Below are 20,736 nucleotides of genomic sequence, written 5' to 3'. Positions count from 1 at the left end.
TGCAAGTCAGAGCAGGCAATGGACACTGACATTCATTTACAGGGCATTCCCAATCATTTTAACTAAACGCCGAATTTTGTAAGCATCCCAGGCTGGGAGTATCTGACTAAGACAACTGAACTGAAACAAATCTTCTTGAGCCCACTTTACGGAGACATAGAATGCAGGTCACATGGTGACAAAGGTAATTCTCAGCCAACCCCCCAGGACCCTGCAAGCTTGTACAGTGATCTGGGAGAAATAGCCACAAGCCTGAGATGGCCATCCAGTCGAGGAGACCGTAAAGCAATAGAGTATCCATCTTGTTCTCTCTTCTTATGCTATAGATCGAGCGCGGAGCAGCATGGTCTCCACAGAAAGTGCCTCCTCCACTTATGAAGAACTGGCCAGGGCCTACGAGCATGCCAAGATGGAAGAGCAACTGAGGCACGCCAAGTTCACCATCACTGAGTGCTTCATATCAGACACATCATCTGAACAGTTGACGGCAGGGACAAATGAGTACACAGACAGTCTGACCTCCAGCACCCCTTCAGAATCGGGGATCTGCAGGTTCACTGCATCTCCCCCCAAACCTCAGGATGGAGGTCGAGTGATGAACATGGCGGTTCCAAAGGCACATCGGCCAGGTGAGAAACAAATGCTCAGACCACTGTTTAGGAGACTCAGCTTCCTGATTCGCACCCATCCGCTATGAAAGTCCACCCTAATATTTGGACTCGATGCTCTGTTTATAGGTAGCTGTGTAATGAACCACCCCAAAGCTTACTGGTTTACAACAGCGATCATCACTCATTTTGTTTACAAATCTGAAATGTAGCCAGGGCTTGGTGGGGACAGCTCCTCTCTGTTCCAGTAGTGTCAGCTGGGGAGGCTCACTTAGGTCTGGAGGAGCCCTTCCCCAATGGCCATGTGTAGGCTTGGGCTTCTTCGTATCATGGCAGCTCGGTCTAAAGCAAGTGTCCTGTCCCCACAGGCAAACAGTGGACATAGCCAGTCTCTTAGGAGCCAGTCTCTGGAAAATGACACATCATTTCCAGATGTTGTTCAAGCAGTCAGAGAGCCCAAGGAGCTCACATGGGAGAGAAGGAGATCCCACCATGTGAGGAGAGGAGGATCAAATACAGGGGCTCGTGTTTTAAAGCTGCTGTACTTAAGGCTTTTAGGAGAGTCTTACCAGGGGGCCAGTGTGTGGGCCTTAGTTTCATTGAGTTATCCAAAGTGACAGTAACCGGCTTTGGTCAGCCACTGGTTCAGTCTTTGCCTCGAGCTTGTGACAGTGATCTGGGTGTGTGGGTGGCGGCTCTCAGCTCTAAGGCCTGCAGGGCCCAGCAGATCACATACATAAGTGAAGAGAATGGAGAGCAGTGAAAAAGGAGATGATGCAGGTGGAAAATTCAAGAGTTCACAGACTATCTAGAGGGAAGAGACTCCAGCATGTTCCCACCAACTAATCCCAAGTAGAAATGGGGGATTAGTATGAGTGACTTTCTCAAGAGAAGCCAGACATCTTGGTTTTATATGGAGACCCACAGTTTTCAAGTGTCGGGTCAGATACTTGCAAGCCATTATATGGGGCAAATAGACACATCTTTAGACAGAATCCGGCCATGGTAGCCTGTTGTACTCCTCATCTGAGGAATTGCTTTTTATTCTTCACCGTGAAATAGCTGCCTGTAGACTTTCCTTTGTGGACGCCCTATCCATACTTGTTGAATCCAGTTTTATTTCTCCTTTTCCCATTTTCTGAACCACTCTTCTAGTCCTATTTCAAAATTTATCTTCACTTTTAAATTACTGCAATTCCCTTGGGTTTTATGGCATATAGCCCAGCTGAAATGAGCCTTATAAACGCATAAAAATATATAAAATAAGAATTGTCTATCCAACAACTAACCTTCAAAAATGGAGTCAAGATTCATGCCAGCGTACAATAAAGAATGATGGCTTCATTTATTTTCATTCTGTCTACCTCCTCGCGGAGAAGTTGAGCTGTGATTTGTGGGTGTTTTTGCTTCCAGCATTTTTCGTTGTTGGCATTTATTTGCAAGGCAAATGCAATAAAAACATAAGCTCTTTATGGCTCTAAAGCCTCAGGGTGAGGAGGAGAGGAGAGGAGAAAATGTGCCTCTGGACATGTTTAACCTTGGTAGCCTTCAGTTGTTCTCTCTGTAAAATGGGCATGACATGGGGGCCCTACCATATGCGGTTTGTATAAGACGCGCATTGACATGTTTGGGGTAGAGGGGTTAGCAGTTGTTGTTTCTCTTGTTGCTTCATTGAAGGATTCTCAGGGTGACTCCAGTGTGGCCTCCGGATTGTGCGGCTGGCTCCTCTCCTCCTTCCCTCTTTTGCTGGTTTCCCTTCCTTGGCCACTGACGTCCTCAGAAGCATCCACCTCATTTGCGTATCACCCAGTCATACGGGATCCTTCCATTGGCAACCGTTTTCCCTTGCGTACAAGAGCTCCTAGGTGAAATGATGCGCCTATATATGTAGGCTTTGAATTAATTAAAGGCTTGAGTTTTCTTTTTGATGTCTTGTTTCAACAGAAGTTCCAAAAAGTTTGCACTTTTTTTTTAATGTTTATTCATTTTTGAGAGAGACAGAGACAGCACAAGCAGGGGAGGGACAGAGAGAGAGGGAGACACAGAATCTGAAGCAGACTCCGGGCTCTGAGCTGGCAGCACAGAGCTCGACACGGGGCTCACACTCACAAGCAGTGAGACCGTGACCTGAGCCGAAGTCGGATGCTCAACCGACTGAGCCACCTAGGAGCCCCAAAAAGTTTGTACTTTTGTTATGACGTTGTTGTTTGGATCCATCAGGATGGTTGAAAGATCACAAGTAAGTGAAATAGTATAGTCTTAAAATGCTATGTAGACTAAAACGAGCTTATGACTTCAGGTGTGAGTAATTTTTTAAAATCAGCACAAGTCCTAATGTCCATAAACTTTGCTTTGTCCACCCTAGATGACTGTATTATTATTGAATATTTGATATGCTTTTAGGAAACCCTTTCTGTTGTTCCTTTATAATGAGACTGAATTCAACACCAGGCACAAACCTCAAGGTTACAATTTATTATTCTGCTGACTGGATGCTGCGTCAAAATCATCAGTTGGTCATTCCTCCCTGTGTCCCCAGGGCTCTAGCTGGTATCAGTCAGTGTCAGCAAAGTCTCCCCAGCCTCTGCCCATCTTTCTCCTCACCTTGGGGTCTTCTTGTTTGATGCTCTTTTTCTCCGTTTGTGATCCAAGTTAAATCAACCTGTCCAGATCCTGGCTCCAGGAAGACAGAAAACATGTCTTAATTGCCTCCAAACTTCGCTCCCAGTGTCTTGCAGATAATCTGTCAGCACAGTCAGAAATATCTTAAATGACTTAATGACACTGAATATATGCTTCTATCACTGTATGTGGCACATATAGTAGGTGCTTAATAAATATATTGAATGAATGCCGATAGCTGTGATATCACATCGCTGTGATGATGACAAGGCTGGCCAATTGGTTAAAACATTACAATCATTAGAACTTATTATTAAAATATAAAAGAACATTTAAGTCCACCCCATCTTCCAGCCTAACTTTAAATAAAGTGATTTATTTTCTATTCTTGCTGTTGACAAATGGAAAGGAAATCTCTTCCACAAATAAGGGGGCGCTCCCCAATGCAATGTGATGGCTCACACGCATGGCAAACAACAGAATCTAGCTTTAGCTGCTCAATAGTACTTGAACTCTGCATTTACTGAATTTTTTGGATGTTTACATTTTAAATAAAATGCCAGTTGTGCTACTGTTTTATTTTCTGCAATAATGGATGGTTATTCCCATCTTTAAGAACAAAAGACAAGGGGCGCCTGGGTGGCTTAGTCGGTTAAGCGTCCAACTTTCGCTTAGGTTATGATCTCGCGGTTCGTGGGTTCGAGCTCCGCGTCGGGCTCTGTACTGACTGCCAGCTCAGAGCCTGGAGCCTGTTTCGGTCTGTGACTCCCTCTCTCTCTGACCCTCCCCTGCTCATGCTGTCTCTCTCTCTCTCCTAGAAATAAATAAAAATATTTAAAAAAAAAAAAAAAAAGACAAACCAAACAAACAAAACTCTATCTTCCTCTGGAAGGTTTAACAGCTTCTTTCCCTCTTGGTCAAGGCAACTTCCAACACTTTGATTACAGTTGCTGTTCTTGGGTTCAGGTAGCATCCTGAGCCAGCTTCTAACATCGTTGGATGACTGTTCCTCCTTTATTCATGAGGTTTGTCCTTGTGCCATCAAGAAATGCCATTGCACGAAGCTACCTAAATCCATTGAAAGCTTCGCGTAGGCAACCCAATGCATCCTGGCCTCATGAGCAGCCGGAGAAGGGTCGGCCCATTTAGATCTCTGCACTCACACCTTAGGACCCCAGCCTTAAATATATGCCCATCAGCCCCTCCCATGAGGAATGTGCTTGAGGTTTTCCAGCTGGAAGGGACCTCTGCCTGCCGCCAACTTGCTGGTTCTCTGAGCGACCAGTTCCGTGAAGCAGTTTGGGGGCTTCGGTGTTTGGATCCACTCATGCCATCCCTCATGCCCTTCTGGGTGTGTGCATTTATCCAAAGAGAAGAACATGGGCTGACAGGTGCTTACCTGAAGGACAAGCCCACCTCTGCTCCTGGGGCGCCCTCCGATGAAGGTTTCTCTTCCTGCTGTCCAGCTCCTGCGATCATGCTGTCCCCCCTCCGAAGCCCTTGCGGTTCTTGTGCTGGCTCAGAATTACACTCCAGAGAGCTTCCCTGCTCCACGTCTCCCTCTTCAGCCTCACACTGCCTGCATCTCCCTCGCCTCCCGAGGACGTGGCTCTGCTCCCAGCAGGTCACCTGACACAGACTCCCTCCTTCTGACCCAAGGCACCACACTTGGTTCCTCTCAAGCAGTTCTGCCTCCCTCCTCCCCTCCCCACCCTGGGTGGGGTGGCTGGGGCCCCGTGCCTCAGACTTGCATCCTTCTCCTCTTTTCTGCACTCCTTAAAGTTAGATTTTGAAGTTTCTATCATGAATGTTATTCTAAGAGCTATGGAAAGGGTCTCCTTTCAAGTGCAAGTATCTTTGATATTTCCACATGCACACACACCATGCACATGTGCATGGTTCTGGTCTCCATCCTTCTAGAAATGTCTCTGACTCTTCCCTCCTGGCCTCTCAGCCTCCTTTCCCCCTTCAGCATGTGCTTTTTGAGTGCTCACTCAATATCTGGACCCACTTTCAGAGCTGGCGATACAATGATAGATGAACCCCACAAACACCCCATCGTAAGGTGGCTTACATACCTGGTGTGGGAGACAGACACTATTCAAGTAAGCAAATAATACAGCTTCAGATTGTGATAAGTGCCGGGAAGAGAAGTAACTGGGGAAAGGGACAAAGCCTGGCAGGGGTCAGGGGTTGGGGAGAATGGTCACGGAAGGCTTCTGGGAGCAGTGAAACACGAGCTGATATCTAAACGGTGCCTGTGGCAGAGAAAGCCTGGCAGACATCTTAAGGGGACAGTGGTCCGAGTAGAGGGAAGAGCAAAGGCAGGAGATTGGAATGAGCTTCACATTCACCTCTCGGAGCAAGAGTTTGTTCTGAGCTGACGAACTTTCGAATGCTCCCATAATATTTACAATTAGAAGGACCTGGAGCCATTAGCAGCACCTCTGAATATTGCTGTACATCCTTGCCCTTGGATAGACCTAAATACCCCAACGAGCTCCTCCTGGATCGCTGCTGGGAAACCAATTCTTTGATGTGCATTTGCGATTTTGTCTTCTCAAAGGACTGACTTGCTATTTCAGTCTGACGTCTCTGGGACGCAGGAAGTGATGGTGGACTTATTCTGAAGGGTCTCACCTTTTGCACCAACCTCCCCTTTCCTGCCTCTGGTTACAGGTGCCCTAGCCTTCCCATCCTTCCGAGCGCTCTTGCGGGTTTACTGTAGGTGCTGCCATCGAATGCATCCTCCAGTTCAGTGTGCGTTCTGCTGTTCTGACTGCCTCTTCTCGGACTCCAAGCCCCTTAGCTCAGTTTTTCTTGCCTGGCTTATTGGGGTTCAGCTTGAGTTGCTGGGGAGCCAGCCCACAAGTAGTGCAAGGTAAGGAGGAGACCCATGCCTGACAACGTGTGAGGGAGAGGCAGGAGGCACACCTGTGTCCTGCCGAGTGGCCAGAAGGAAGGTTCTAGATTCCAGTGCCATGCATGAATAAGCAAAAAGTTTTGCCACAGCGCAAGTTGATGGCATCTCCAGAAAGACACAAATCTCTTAATGCTCATTTATTCAACCCATATTTATTGGATATCTTCTCTGTAAAAAGCTACTACACCAGGTATTATCCTAAGATGTAAAAGTGTTAATATATTAAGCCAAGACTGCCCACAGTCTCCTTATTTTAGGAATAGCATGTAGTATCACCAACAGCGGACCGAGACCTGAAGACACCAGGAAGATAAAGAAGAGATCCAAGAAACAGGGTCCAGATCCAGCTTGTGAAAGATGGGAATACCACACACACACACACACACACACACACGTACGCATACATGCACACACACATGCACGCACACACGAGAAATGCCATGATAAGCCAGGAGCAACCCAAAGGTGCTGAGAATATACAAAAGGGTGAGAAAACAGCAAAGTCCTGTGTGAACACAGCTGGCACCAACTTCTAGTGCATCCTGTGTCCCAAAGTGGGAAGCAACAAGCCTTAAATTCAAGTGGTGCAGTCAGTCCTCTCATGTTGAAATCCCTTGTGTGGCTGCCCTCTGTTCTCAGGATAAAGACACACAAGGCTTTGAGAACCCAGCCCCATCTGCCTCACCTGTCAAGACCCCTGCTCTCTGGGCTCCTCAACTCCACAAATGTCTATTTCCTCTGCCTAGAATCCTCTTGCGTCCAGGTTAACTCAGTCCCCCTGTGGGATGACTCAAGGTGCATGGGTCTACCAGCCCCTGATGGAGCAGGTATGAGCCCCCAGCCAGCCTGACCTCTCAGTGGCTCCCGGCGTGTGGGTCCTCATGGGTCTTATGTGGGAACTGGAGCTTCCTTGAACCTCACAGCTCCTTCCTCACTGGGTGCTCCAAACTCCCTGCTATAAGTGGTCCTGACCTTGCCCAAATGCTGGGGCACGTTTTCCAATCCTGATTTTTATTCAGAACTGCTTGATTTCAGAAGAATCGTGAGCAGCAACAAACTCAAAGCCCTACTTCATACATCAGTGTAGTTTTTAAAGTTCAGCAGTGAGTAGGAGGATTGCAGTATTGATGAGCTCTTAAAAATGCATGAAGCCTCCTAAGTACAAGCCAAGAATGGTAATAGAATCCACATACACGGGCCTCTGGTATCAGTCTCACATTATTTATTTAGGGGTTTTTCTGGATGCCATTTGGGAGCGAAGATTCATTTACCAAAAGAGGTTCACTTACAAGTTTTCATTACCTTGCTGCAGCATTAATATTAAACTAAGAAAGTGTTAGATCTCGTTTGCCTCCGGAATGGGCAGACTCCATGCTCTCCCTTTGTAACTAGCTCTTTGTTGCTGTACTATCATTACAAGTCTGATCTGTGTGGTTCTTATTGAAATTGCTAGAAGTCAAGGTAACCATTCTTTGCTTCTTACCTTTGCATCAATATCTAGCTCCATCCAAGCATAGAGATGAAGCCTTATCAGAAATTGATGAAAGTTTTATGTGGCCCCAGAGGATAGCCAAGCCCCCAGGGACCCTGACTCACTTTCATTTCCAAAGAATCTGTTGAGAAAGCATCTGCGTGCTTTCATAGGTGCTAATGAAGTATTGCATAGGAGGGGAAAGAGGGCTATTCCAATGTGCCTTGGACCTTTAGCCTCCCCAAAATGTGTTTGTGTGTTTCTGTTATCCCGATTCCTAACACAGATGTGCTTACCTAGTATTCACAGGTGAGATAGTAAAGAGCATAAGAAAGACTTAAAGATGCCCTTAGCATTCACTGCACCCCCTCCACTTGACTAAAGATATGATGCAAACCTCAAAAGGGTCACAGAACCATTTAGAGGCAAAGGCAAGAATTTTGCATTAAGCCCAGAAGTTTCTAGCTCATGCTTTTACGGCATCATAATCTCCCACCTCATCAGGCCACGTCAGAGGAAGACCCTGTGGCCCCTGTTGCATGGAGACCCTCCCTCACTTTCTCCCAAGAACTGAGGCCATAACTCCTTGGGGACCAGTGGAAGCTGAGAAGTACAATCCCTTATTCTGATTGAATTAAATGGTTTCCAAACAAAATTAAAGCAGATTAAGGGTCCACTTGGAACTGTGAACTTGGGCCCCTTTTAACTATGGTTTCTCAAAAACAGCACAATGAGTATTGGAGGTAAGGTCGCTTTTTTCGCGCGGGATGAGGGGGGGAGGGCTTATCCTGTGCTTTGTAAGGTTTCGAGCAACATCCTCCATACCCAGTAGAGGCCAGTAGCAGCCACTCCCCAACTGTGACACCCAAATAGTCTTCAGACATTGCCTCCTGCTTCCTGAGGGGTAGATTCACTCTTTGCTGAGAACCACTGGCCTAAACTTTAGATGTTTCCTTCCCTAGTGTGGGTACACTGAATGGTTTGAAGCATTACCCGAGAAGAGATTCATGGAAGGTGCATCATTACAGATTTTCTGAATCAACGCATTCTTGCTCTTTTTCCTTATCGATTTTTGCCATCCTTCTTCCAAAGGCAAAGTGCATTCTAACTTTCTGTGTGTGCCTGAGTATACTGAGAAAGTTCAGGAAGTTTTGCTTTCCTGATGGGAAGGAGTGTCTCCTGGCCTCAGAGAAGTGAGGCAGGCTCATTAGAGCTGTTTTCCCAGGGCTGGGCCAACCATGGCTGGACGGCCCCCTCGGGGGTGATGGCAAGCTCTGAGCATTCCATGCACCTGCTGGGGACACGGGGCCATCCGAGGGTCTGTGCTGATTCACGGCTGGAGGCTAAGAGCTATGATGGCATCAGTAAGCAAGGTGGTTAGGGTCAGAGGGAGAAATCAATGCCTCTCGTTCAGTGTGAACTTTCAGAGATACTATTGGCACCTAAGGTCCCAGGGGCAGTGAGAGGAAAATGAGGAATAGACCATTATCATTATGTCAATAATAAGACATAACACGGAACAGTGGCTGAGCCATCCCCCATCCCTGGAGGTGGAAGTCACATCGGCACAGGACGGGCAGTCTGTGATCTCAAGGCTACTGGCTGAGGAAGTATGCAGAGACCCCAGGGTGGGTGGGCATGGCCAGGAGAGGGGACAGGGCCACATCCTCACCTGTGATCTACACCCTGGGGGCCTGTAGGCTGTGTCCTTCCCCACTCCTCTGCCGCATCCCATCTGCTTATGGCTCTTTGTCTCCCATTTTCATCCCCACCCCCGCCAAGTTCAACATCTCATGTTTCTTCCCTCTGCTTCCCTGTGTGTGTGTGTGTGTGTGTGTGTGTGTGTGTGTGTGTTTCAGTCTCTCATCCCCCCTCTGATCTCTTCATCTCTCTCTCCCTGCTCTCTAAGTCCCATTCCTTGCACTCACCTGGCCCTGACCACCCTTGTCAGCCCCTCTGACTGCGGTCTGGTCCAGCACCTCAGCCCCTCAGCTCAGAGTCTCAGAGTGCCTTCTTCCCGAGGGTGTCTGGGCCCCTCCACCCTCACCCTCACCCTACATCTCTGACACAAGGCCGTGGGCCTGAGGAGCAGGGCACAGCGGAATGACTGTTCACACCACACAAATGCATGAATAAAACCCACAAAAATCAGTGGGCAGAGTGTGCCCCAAAGGCCCATTCGGGACTCTTACCCCCGTCAGTGTTTGCCTTCATGCCGGGTTTGGGAAAGTAGCTAACAGGATCTAGCTAACTAGGAAAGTGCTAGAAGTGCAGGCAGTTATGTAAGTAGGGCAGAAGAAGGCATTGGGGTCACCATATCCTTTCCCTTCCAGCCACCAGTATGTGAGCCTGGGCCCCTCTTCCTCCTTTCCCTTCTCCTGTGCACCTCCTCTTCCCCTTTGGGGTCTGCTTCTCCCCCGGGGCTTCCTCCCCTCTTTGTGTCTCTCACACACACATACACACACACAATCACACATGCATACATGAGCACATACACACATAACCACATAGATACACATAGATACACACAGACACACACATAATCACATGCATACACACATATAAACACATATGCACACACATAATCACATAAACACATGTACATGCATGCACACACATACACATAAGCGCTTACACACATGCACACACATACATATATACGCATAGACACAAGCGCACACACATACACACACATATGCACATACCCACACGCACACACGTATTCACACAAACATGCACACACAAATACACTCAAGCACACATATATACACACATACATGTGTACACACACACACCCCACTTTCCTTGCCGTCTGTGCTGTGGTCGCTGCTACCCCGCTACCCCCTCCTACCCACGCTATTTCACCCCTTCCCTCCACTCTTTACTTCACGGAGGAGAGGGTCTGCATAAGGGAAGCAAGACAAGAAGGAGAGAGAAAGAGGAGAGGTAAGGAGGAGTAAAGCAAAGAGGAGGTTAAATAACAAATTATTAAATCCTTGCTGAAAATAGAGGCAAACCCCACCGTAACTGGTTTTACTGGAAACGGCACAAAGTCAGGCTTTGGCTCCGCCCCTGTTTGCAGCCACAGTGGGGTGATGTGCACAAGGGTGCCAAGGGCCATGCGTGCCTGACAGAGGCGACTGTAGACCCGAGCTTCTCCTGGGTCACTGCTCCTCTCACACGTGTAGGACGACTCCTGGTGGGTTCGCTTTGGGGCATATTGCCCCATCGAGCATTAGAGAGGATTCAGTGGCTGGGAGGTGGGTCAGCTGGGGAGGGCTGGAGCGTGAGGGGCTCAAAGGCCTGCTCCCCGTGGAGACAGATGCCTTCAACGAGGCTCTGCTCCCTTCGGAAGCAGATTCCCTCCCATCGCAGCCAAGACGAAAGGACATCTGCGTGAGTGTCCGGTGACCACCATAGCAAAGTACCACAGACTGGGCGGCTCAAAACAACACAGATTTATGCTGTCACAGTTCTAGGAAGGCAGAATTCCAAACTCCGGTGTCTGCAGGCCTGTGCTCCCCCCAGGAACTCCAGGAGAGGACCGCCTCCTTGCCACCTCCAGCTGCTGGTGGCTGCAGGTGCCCCCTGGCTTGGGGCAGCATCCGTCCAACCTCTCCTCCCGTCTTCATGTGGCTCCTCCCCTCTTCTCTTGTCTCCACTCTCCCTCTGCCTTTCCCTCTGTCCCTGAGCTTAGGACCCACCCAAGTCCTGAAGACTTCATCCTGAGATCCTTAACTTAATCACATAAACAAAGACTTTCTCCAAGTAAGGGCACACTCACAATCTGAAGGTTGGGACATGGACATATATTGGGGGACGGGAGGTAGACACTAATCAACCCACTGAAGACAGAAGCCAAGGTAAAAAGAAGCGTTCCCAGCTCATTCCCCTGGCAGGTCTCCAGGCCAGAACTTCAGACCTTCTGAGAAAGGGATGTCTGACAGTAAACGTGTTTCACATGCAGTATCGAATTAAATCCGCACCACGACTCAGTGTGGTAGATTCTGCTAGTACTCCCATTTTATAAGGGAGGAGACTGAGTCCAGATTAAATGCAGGCAATGTCTTCCAGACCTCTGCTCCTAACCCCCACCGTCAGAATCTCCCAAGGAAACGGCCACAGAGGGCAGGACGTTAAGAAAAGTGGGTGTGCCCATATCTAGACTGTCAGCATGGTTTTCCATTCCTCTCAGATCTCTCAGGCATCTGAAGAACATAGAAGACAGAAGGGTGAGAGACTTAGTCTCCCGAGTGGTGCTTGGACTAGCACATGGGGTGGGATTTTAACGGGCATAAAGTGCCTTTAATAAACACAGCTCACCACCGATTACTCCGGTGCTTTCTTCCTCAGAAGGGCATGAATTATTAAGAAAGCTCATTTGCAGGATTCACACTGTCGAAAGGGCGAATGAGAGCATCATACAACTTGATAAAGCGGTGCCTGAAAACGGGATCACTCAGAGATACTGGATATTCACAAATAGTTGTCAGATCTGCAGTACCAGTGCGCAAGCAGCCTTCATACACAAAGATGTGGGGGCTGGGCTACTTCCATTATTAAGGATTTGTAATTCTCGCCCACCTTTCTCAGCCACCCTAACCCTCTGATCAGGAAATCGAACGTGAGAGCCCCTGCAGGCAGAGAGCAGGTGTCCTGGGCTTTGTCTTTTGATTTCAAACACACTTGTTCCACCCAATTTAGGACCTGAGCATCCGGCAATCCAGCTGGGAGCAGGAGGCTCCTGCTTTGCGAGGGGCTGAATCAGCCCTGTTCGTTCAGTGGGGAGTTACCAGGATAGAGAGCCGTTCCCAAATCTGTTACAGCACTTTGCAAATATGTCAAGTGTTCGAGATTTAGTTGGGTCTCAGAAGCAGCGTGAGGCCCTCTTGACCTACATTTTCAAATCACCCTGGGAGTGAATGAAGTCCACGTTTTCTTAAGTATGCGAACAAAATGATAAAAGAATAATAGCCATGTAAATAAATAAAAGAGCAGATTAATATAATGTGCTTATTAAAATCTCAAGAATAAAGACGAGTTATTGTCTTTATTGGAAATTGGATATATAAAAACCCACAGCATCCTTCCCTTTCAACGTGCTGCTGTCCTCCATTCAGAAGCCGCGATCCTTGGGCCCTTTCCGTCTCACTATTTTATTCCCTCTTACATCCCCTGGACATCCTCTGAGCTCAGCCCATCAGCACGCTGCCCGCACCTGAACATCCTCCTGTCTGGCGTCCTGGCTTGAGGGCAGCACACCCCCAGCCCATTTTCTAACCAGAGCTGCTCACCCACCCAGTGTGCCATGGAGGCGTTACAAGTGAGCCAAAATAGTGAGCTCCTTGGCCCCCGATGGCCAGGAAGAGCCCCCCGCGTTCATCCCAGCTTGTCACCGCACAAACACTCCTTGTCTGCGTGTGTCCTGGAGTAAGAAAGACCGAAAGCCCTGGGGCCACACAAGAGCATGCCCCTTTCTTTGGCATCCCGCCTCCCTCCTCAAGCCTGGTGCCCCCCTGAGCGCTTCCATCCCACACGGGGTCCAGTCTATCACACTTTGTACCTGGGGCGCACTGTCGTCTTTGATGTATGTTTTTCTTTCCATGGGGGGATTTTGAATGATCTTGTTACCTCTCTTGTCTCCTGCTGACGTATGACACTTAGGAGCCTACGTCAACGTGCCGCAGAAAAGCCAGCTCTCGCCATGCCTGGTGGGATGGGTGTGAGGACCAGCCCACCTGTTTTCGTAGCGACCCCTTGCCAGGGGTCCTGCAAAGCACTGGCCGGGCCCAGTGACATCTCCCGGCTCTAAACGCTGAACGGCCCTAGGCACCTGCTTCGCAGATAACCACTGTAGCCAGCTAACCACTCTGTGTGTTTCTTTCCAGGTGACCTCTTACATTTGCCTCCATACCTTAGAATGGACTTTTTGTTAAACCGAAGCAGTGCAGGCACCAGCAGGGACCTGAGTTTAGGGCAAGCGTGCTTGGAACCTCAGAAAACTCGGACCCTGAAGCGACCCACGGTCCTTGAACCGATTCCCATGGAAGCCTCCTCCTCCACGTCCTCCACGAGAGAGGGACAGCAGTGGCAACAAGGGGCTGTGGCCACATTACCTCAGCGAGAGGGAGCGGAGCTGGGACAGGCAGCGAAGATGAGTAGCTCCCAAGAATCCCTGCTCGACTCTCGGGGCCATTTGAAAGGAAACAATCCCTACGCAAAATCCTACACCCTGGTATAACAAATAGCATGACTGGACAGCAGTTGTAAATACAATTGAAAGAATTCAATCAAAGCTACCTTTTTTTTACGGAATTCCGATATTTATAATTAAAGAAAATTGCCAAAATATATTAAAAAAAGAGAAAATACTGAAACCACAGACAGTGCAAAGACTCTCCTGCTTTTTTTCTGTCTGAGTGTGAGCTCCACCTGCCTGGGCATCTGATTTTTTGGGAAAGAAGTCCAGTTTTATGATCTTCACAGGCTATTGCATTTTTACTGATTTTCTACAAAGTGCATGGGGGACTAATTAAACCTTCTGACTGGAAGTTCTATCACACAAGATTTAAGAACGAAAACAGGAAAAAAAATTTACCCTCTTTGTGAATTTAAAAGGAACCTTGATTTGGGGGCAGGGGGGGGGGAGACTTCCGTCATGTTTGCACACCTTTCTTTCCCATTAGAAACTGGGTCCTCAATTTGACCTCCTTCTGTTGTTAATTGGGATGAGTGCCGTCAGTGAAGGGGTTGGGGGGGAATCAATTTGATTTTCTTTTTTTTTTTTTGTTTATTTTTTAATTTAATGAGACACTCTTTGCATTTTGTCTAAGCGAAATAAAAAAGGAAAGGTTGTCTGCCTTTATTTCGGTGTCTACCTCTCTTGTCTCCTACTGATCACTGGGTCCTTCTTCCTCTTGACTCTCGTGTTTGCAAACACCAGGGCTGACCCCAAGCCCAATTTAACAAACCAGAGAGGATACCAAAACTCCGAGCTCCTCAGGAATGGCTGGGAAGAACACAGAAAACACAGCTGGTCCTGACCGTAACCAGGGGCTGGCCAGGTGTTCTAAGCTTCTCAGGTGTTTCATTCCTTCCTTGCCTCTCCACAGCACTTCACCCTCTAGCTATGCCAGGGGGTCAGCAAACCACAGCCCATGCACCCAATCCAGCCCGCTGCTGTTGTTGTAAATAACATGTAATTGGAACAGCACCATGTGCACCATTTGCATTTTGTCTATGGCTGTTTTGTGCTGTGATGGCAGAGGTGAGCAGTTACAACAGAGATGGGATGGTCTGTAAGGTAGAAAATATTTACCATCAGACCCAATACAGAAAACATTTGCAGACTCCTCTCGAGTCCCACAGTTAGCACCAGCTTGCTGAAGAAAGGCAGAGAGGACTGGGGAATGCTCTGCACCCTACACTCCGGGGTCTGTTCTGTCACCGCCATGACTGTTACCTAAATTTGCACTAAACTGTCTTAGAATATGTTGCCTCTGATTCACTCCTCTGTACCCAGAGGAAAACCAGCCAATAGTAAGTGAGGTTCCTCTGATATTTAACTTTTCTTTCCTCCAAGTTTAAATTATTTACCACATGGCTCATCCTAACAGAAAAGGTACTCTTACGTAGTCTGAACTGCATCCTTCATCCCGTGACCCTTACACAGCGTGCTTTAGAAAGTGCACATCATCCCAGACTCTCTTAGGTCTTCACAACAGGGGTTTGGCATTGATCAGAAAACTTGATCAAATGCCCGTAGCAGCTCAGTTGCCCAGGTAACGCACTACACAAGTACCTTCCACTCTCTTAATATTCTCTACAGGTTCCTATTTAAGCCACCAGCATAGACTGGTGCCAGTTACTACCATCTGGGGACGTGTTCAGAAATGTCTTTCCTGTTCTCCCCTCCTCCTTCCCTGCTTGCTTCCCTCCTTTCCTCCCTCTCTTCCACAACTGCTTCCTTCCACTTATTTTCCAGGTAGGTGCATTTGCCTACCTAGCTGCAGTGACACTGAGCACCTGCAGAGCAGGTCCATGACTCCATCAAGACCACCTGCCGGCACTAACATTAGATGACCCCATGCTTGTGAAATGTGCTTTTTGTTATTCTTCCCACAGTTTCAGAATTTGATCCATGTTGACAGCTTATGGTCTGCACCCATACAGACTCTCACAGACTGCTTTTGTATGCAAAAGAAATTAAATGCTACTTTTTAGGAAAAAGTTAAAACTATCTTTAATCAATTTAAAACTTCTATATTCCCCAAACTTAGAAGTTTACCATTTCTTTCATTTTCTCTCAAGCTGTGCAAAAATAAAAATTCTGTCACGACTGCCTCTCTAATGGATTACTTTCAATAATCCTGCCTTGACAATGTTCCTTAAAATGAATTTGATACATAAACATTGTATCAAAAAGTCCACTTTTCTCCCTCTCAGGAAGGGGCCTAGTATTAATGGCCACAAAGAGATCAAGATCTATAGATGTAAAAAGGGCGCTGTGTAGTAAAATAGCCATTATATAGAGTGATAATAATTAATTTTCCCCTGGACCTCAGCCTGTCTCTAACCTGATTTATAATGTCTTTGAGAGGTCATCTTGTTCAGCTAACTCTGAAACCAGAGTGCTTTATCTTAGATCAATGGAACTCAGGTAAGTTCTTTATCCTTTGCCAATATCTAGAGGCTCAAGGGACAATAGCTTTAGGTCAAAGGACAATAGCCACTGGGTCAATGGACAATAGCTACAGGGTCAATGAACTATAGCCACTGGGTCAATGGGCTGGGTTTTCTCTGAGGCATCCATCCTCAGTCTAAAAAATGCCCACCTTCCTAAAGTGAGCAAGGCCTTTTCTTAATACATAGCCAATAAACCACACAGCACTCAGTGCACATGCATCTACGGGGACCCTAGTGCTTCCATTCAGTGCTTCCTGCCCATTTTTTTATACCCACATCTACCATGACCTTCCACGAGGAGACTGTGTAGAAGTTGAGGTGAAGAAAGATGAAGGAGTAAAATGATACAAAGCTTATCATAGGTTCGGATGGACACTCTCTCATCTCATCATCTTTGTGACCATGCTGCAGAGAATCCTGATAATACTTTAAGACACAGAAAACACACTGTTGCTTAAATTGCTCATAAAATAAGCAGGAAGTCACACTCAGTTAAGGGCCTTCTGATCTGGGACTTTAATCCCCATAGGCCAAAAGCTTCATGTGACTTTTCAGGAAATGACTGAGGCCTTCCAGAAAAGCTGTGAACTCTGTAAATCTATTTTTTAGCATAAATAGACAATCCATGGACTAGAATTGCTAATCCAAGAACTAGTTAATTATAATCACCTACTCTGGAAAGTTCAATGGGAGCTGATGGCATGTCCATGTTCAAAAGTCTTCCTCTATTGCCTAAAGAATGTGGCCAAGAGGACATCATCAGCTCTCTGAAGATCACTTGGGAAGATTGAGTATAAATAATTTCATATCCAAGGGTCCTGAGCCCCATGTTACTTTTTCACTCATTGGCTCAAAGTGACCTGTCAAACAACAGAGTCAGAGGAATAAAGCTGAGGTGAAAGAAAAGTTTTCCTCAGTTCTCAGAAACCAAACTGTTGCAATCCTAGCAAGGGCATAAGTCAAGGAGTCTTCAGGCTTATGTAGAACTATGTCTGTTTGCTCTTGTATGTTGTTTATTTGAGAAGATTGGTGATGGTAGAACTCTCGAGTAGCCTAAGGAATTTCTGAGCCTGCTGAGCCATGGCTAGGACAGAGTTAGGCAATAACTAGGGATGGGATCCTGGCTGAGCCCCTCTCCCCTCCACAAGCTGGGACTGAAGATGGGATGGACCTCAGTGTTGGCTGGGTCACTCAAGTGTCATCAAACATGGGAGTGGGAATTAATGGTTAAGAGACAATCTGTCATGCGTCCCTTGCATTTATGCATACCTGCACAGAGAGGAGACATTAATGGATTCTGTTCTGTACTATATTTTCAAGGATGTCTGCATAACAAATAGTTTTGGAAGATAGCTATGTCTCCAGAAGATATGTCTCCTTTCTGGGCAAAAGGCAGTTATGTTTGCTGACCAAGATAATAAAAACAATGTCTTCCTCTGAGGCACAATTTGACAGGTTTGCCAGCAAACTCTTTTTTAAGTTCGGAGTTTCCTCTGCATTAGACACAGGCATTAGACACATTCACACCCTCAAACTGTGTGGCCTCAGGCAGGACCCTGGTATTCTTCTATCTTCACTCCAATCTCTCATCTTCTCAGTGAAGCTCTCCTCAAACACCTTATTTAGTACCACTTTCTGCCCCCTCCCAACATTCCTACTGCCACATTGTCTGTTGTTCTCAGTCCTTACCCTTCTCATCTTCTGACTTACTATGTAATTCACTTATTTATAATGGTTATTTCTCACTATCTGTCTATTTCTACAAGGTCAGCTACACAAGGACAGAACTCCGTTTTTCTCAGTGTGTCCTCCATTCCTAGATCAGCACCTTGTCAATAGTAGGAATCCTACGAATATTTGTTGAAATGGGAAACAAATGTTTGGTGTTTCTTAACTTCATGGTTCCTCAACTGTGACCCAAACGTACTATGTTCACAGTCTACCTGGCTCCTCTGTATCACCCCATGGGCCTTGAGGGCACGCTAGAACTGATGGGGTCATGGCACTCATGACCTTATCTGTGCTGTGAGTAATACCACACTGAGTCTCTGACTTAGGAGACTCGTGTCCTCTTCCAGCATCCAGGGAACTGTGGCAGGCCAAGCTATTAGCTTTTAAGTGTGGTACAAATTTGAGACCCTCTACATGTCCTGACAATAGCAAACTAGAGGTGGCGGCACCAGCCCCCTAGCAGGACTTCTGAGCAGCTTAGGCTTCTGAGTGTGATCCACTGACTCACAAACTTTCTACAATTTGATGAGAATGTTGTTATTGTTGTTTTGCTTTTCTCAATCTCTCACTTTCAGAAAGAAAGGGAAAAGGCTGGGAAAAAGTAACTTTGAGCACATGGCAAAGAGTGCCCGTTTCATCTCCCAAGACAAGCTTGGCAAAGCTCGAAAGCTCTTTGTGTTCCAGAAACCTCAAGCCAACTGTAAGAAGAAAAGGCAATGTTTGTTATCACTGGCATTGTGCCTGCCCACGGAGGGTTGTGTTCTGAGAAATAACCCTTCCATGGAGAGAAAAACAACTGGGATTTACATTCATGTGTGTACTGAAGGGAAGGTGCTCAGAAGTGTCCTTGAAACAGCAGGGCCCAAGGCCAAACCATCACAAAGGGTGTTACCATGACCACCTGGGCATCACAATCAGAAGGAAGGCAGCCATTTCCAACAATGCTGTGTGTGGGCTCAAAGTTCTGCACTCAAAGAGTTAATTCAATGTTTGCTTTAATCTCTCATTCTCTGAAGTTCCCCTAAGGGCTGAATGCCTCAAAAAAAGAGGCGGGGGGGGGGGGGGGGAATTCTTTGCACTCCACGGAAAAATATTTAACAAACTATTAAAACAATTCTTCCTGTTTCTAGATCTAAAATGTTAAGTGTCTTACAAAGGTTCAGCTTCTGAGATGGAGCAGTATTGGTACCGGCATGCTGATCCAGCATTCAACCTCAGGTAATGTGGGAAGAAAAAAGAGAACCCTTGACCTGAATAACAGCACAATCTTCCATGGAACCACTGTGCCCATACTCAATAACACACAAATAAAACACATCCTAGACACTACAACAGCAACCCTCCAATATCTATTATCCCATCGAAGAGGGAGGTTGCTCTGTCATTGACCAGGAAGGTTACCTGGTGACAGTCCAAAGACATGCACTTTGCACATGTAGAGCAAAGCGCAAGCCAGATAAAGATGTACTGTTAGCCCAACAGTACTTATTTTTCTGACTGCTTGGCCACATGACAAGAGAACATCCCTGTTCCATTGAAACTTCCAATTCTTTCATTATCTTTAGCTTTGTGGATTTTGGTCGAAGACATTCAGCCCAATCATGTGGCAAGAGTTAACCTTCAACATCAAGGAGCTGATGTTTTCATTAACAATAGTTAAGTGTCTTTTGTATCAAACCAAGCATAATTAAGATGCTTCTAGCAAAGACTATCAGAGCAGTCACCAAGGGAACGTTCTAATGGCTAAGGAGCTAACCGAAAACCTTCCGGCATCCATTCTTGTCGAAGACTGTTCTCAAGATGCCTTTGTCTGTTTGCTTCCCTATGTGCCCATTCTGGTGAATATGAAAAGTTTTGTGTGTTTAATGATGTCGGGCAATAGGGGGATTTGGGACTGACAAGGTACGTGGTATAAATAGCAAGAACACTGTGCAGACAGGCTTAGCTCTAGCACCAACAAGTCCAGGAACTTACCGTGAGATCTCATAGTTGGCCATCTGGTTTGGACATCTGCAAACAGACGTGATTGGATCAGCTCTCCAAGGTCCTTCCAGCTCAACAAGGGGATGGTCCTTCTTGGTGTTGATCGCATTGGGTAAATATCTGAGCTCCTTGGAAGTGTGTGTGAGAGATGAGAGTTACACTGCATTATTTTTTTTTACTCCTGCATCCAGCCCAGGCATCAGCCAAACCTGGTGAATGTTTTCAAATGATGCTTATGAAACAGGTGTGCAGCTGTTGTGAAAATGCAAAAGGATGCTCTAAATATGCATTGGCTCAAGGTATAAGACAGATTTTAACCTTTTTAATAAACTCCTAAATCCAGCTAATTACTGTGTGTATGCTCTTTATCCTGGGGGAGGAGGAAATAAAGAAACCTGATTTGGACTGCTTGGCCATGTGACAAGAGAACATTCCTGTTTCACTGAAACTTGCACTTGTGAAGGTTTCAGGTAATAGACTTCACTGCATGTTGCATAAAATCTCACATCCTGGGGTTGAAGAGACTGACCTTCTCTGAAGCCCTTCAAAATAAAAACTTTTTTTTTTAGGTAGGCTCTATCTTAACATCATATTTAGCAGATTCCTAAGTTTGTGCTGATAACCCTTGTGTAAGAGTCAGGAGAAAATTGACTTTTATTGTTGTTGCCATTGTTGGTAACAAGGCTGGTGTCTGTCCTTGGTGGGCACAGCCC

The 20,736-nt window shown here is 46.7% G+C and overlaps 1 protein-coding gene across 1 annotated transcript in view; it reads left to right on the top strand.

The window, feature by feature from the left end:
• DSCAM (DS cell adhesion molecule) overlaps positions 1 to 14,390 on the top strand; it is a 627,938-nt gene extending 613,548 nt beyond the window's left edge. Inside the window, exons 32-33 of the mRNA XM_039229776.1 lie at positions 327 to 629; positions 13,513 to 14,390. Coding sequence (XP_039085707.1) covers positions 327 to 629; positions 13,513 to 13,865 — 656 coding nt within the window. The 3' untranslated portion in view covers positions 13,866 to 14,390. The remainder of the gene's footprint in view (positions 1 to 326; positions 630 to 13,512) is intronic.
• The last annotated feature ends 6,346 nt before the right edge of the window (positions 14,391 to 20,736 follow it).

Source organism: Hyaena hyaena, unplaced genomic scaffold, assembly GCF_003009895.1.
Source record: "Hyaena hyaena isolate Hyena2069 unplaced genomic scaffold, ASM300989v1 scaffold_2, whole genome shotgun sequence".
NCBI lineage: Eukaryota > Metazoa > Chordata > Mammalia > Carnivora > Hyaenidae > Hyaena > Hyaena hyaena.
The sequence above is the reverse complement of the archived record's forward strand: the minus strand, read 5'-3'. Positions and strand labels throughout refer to the sequence as shown.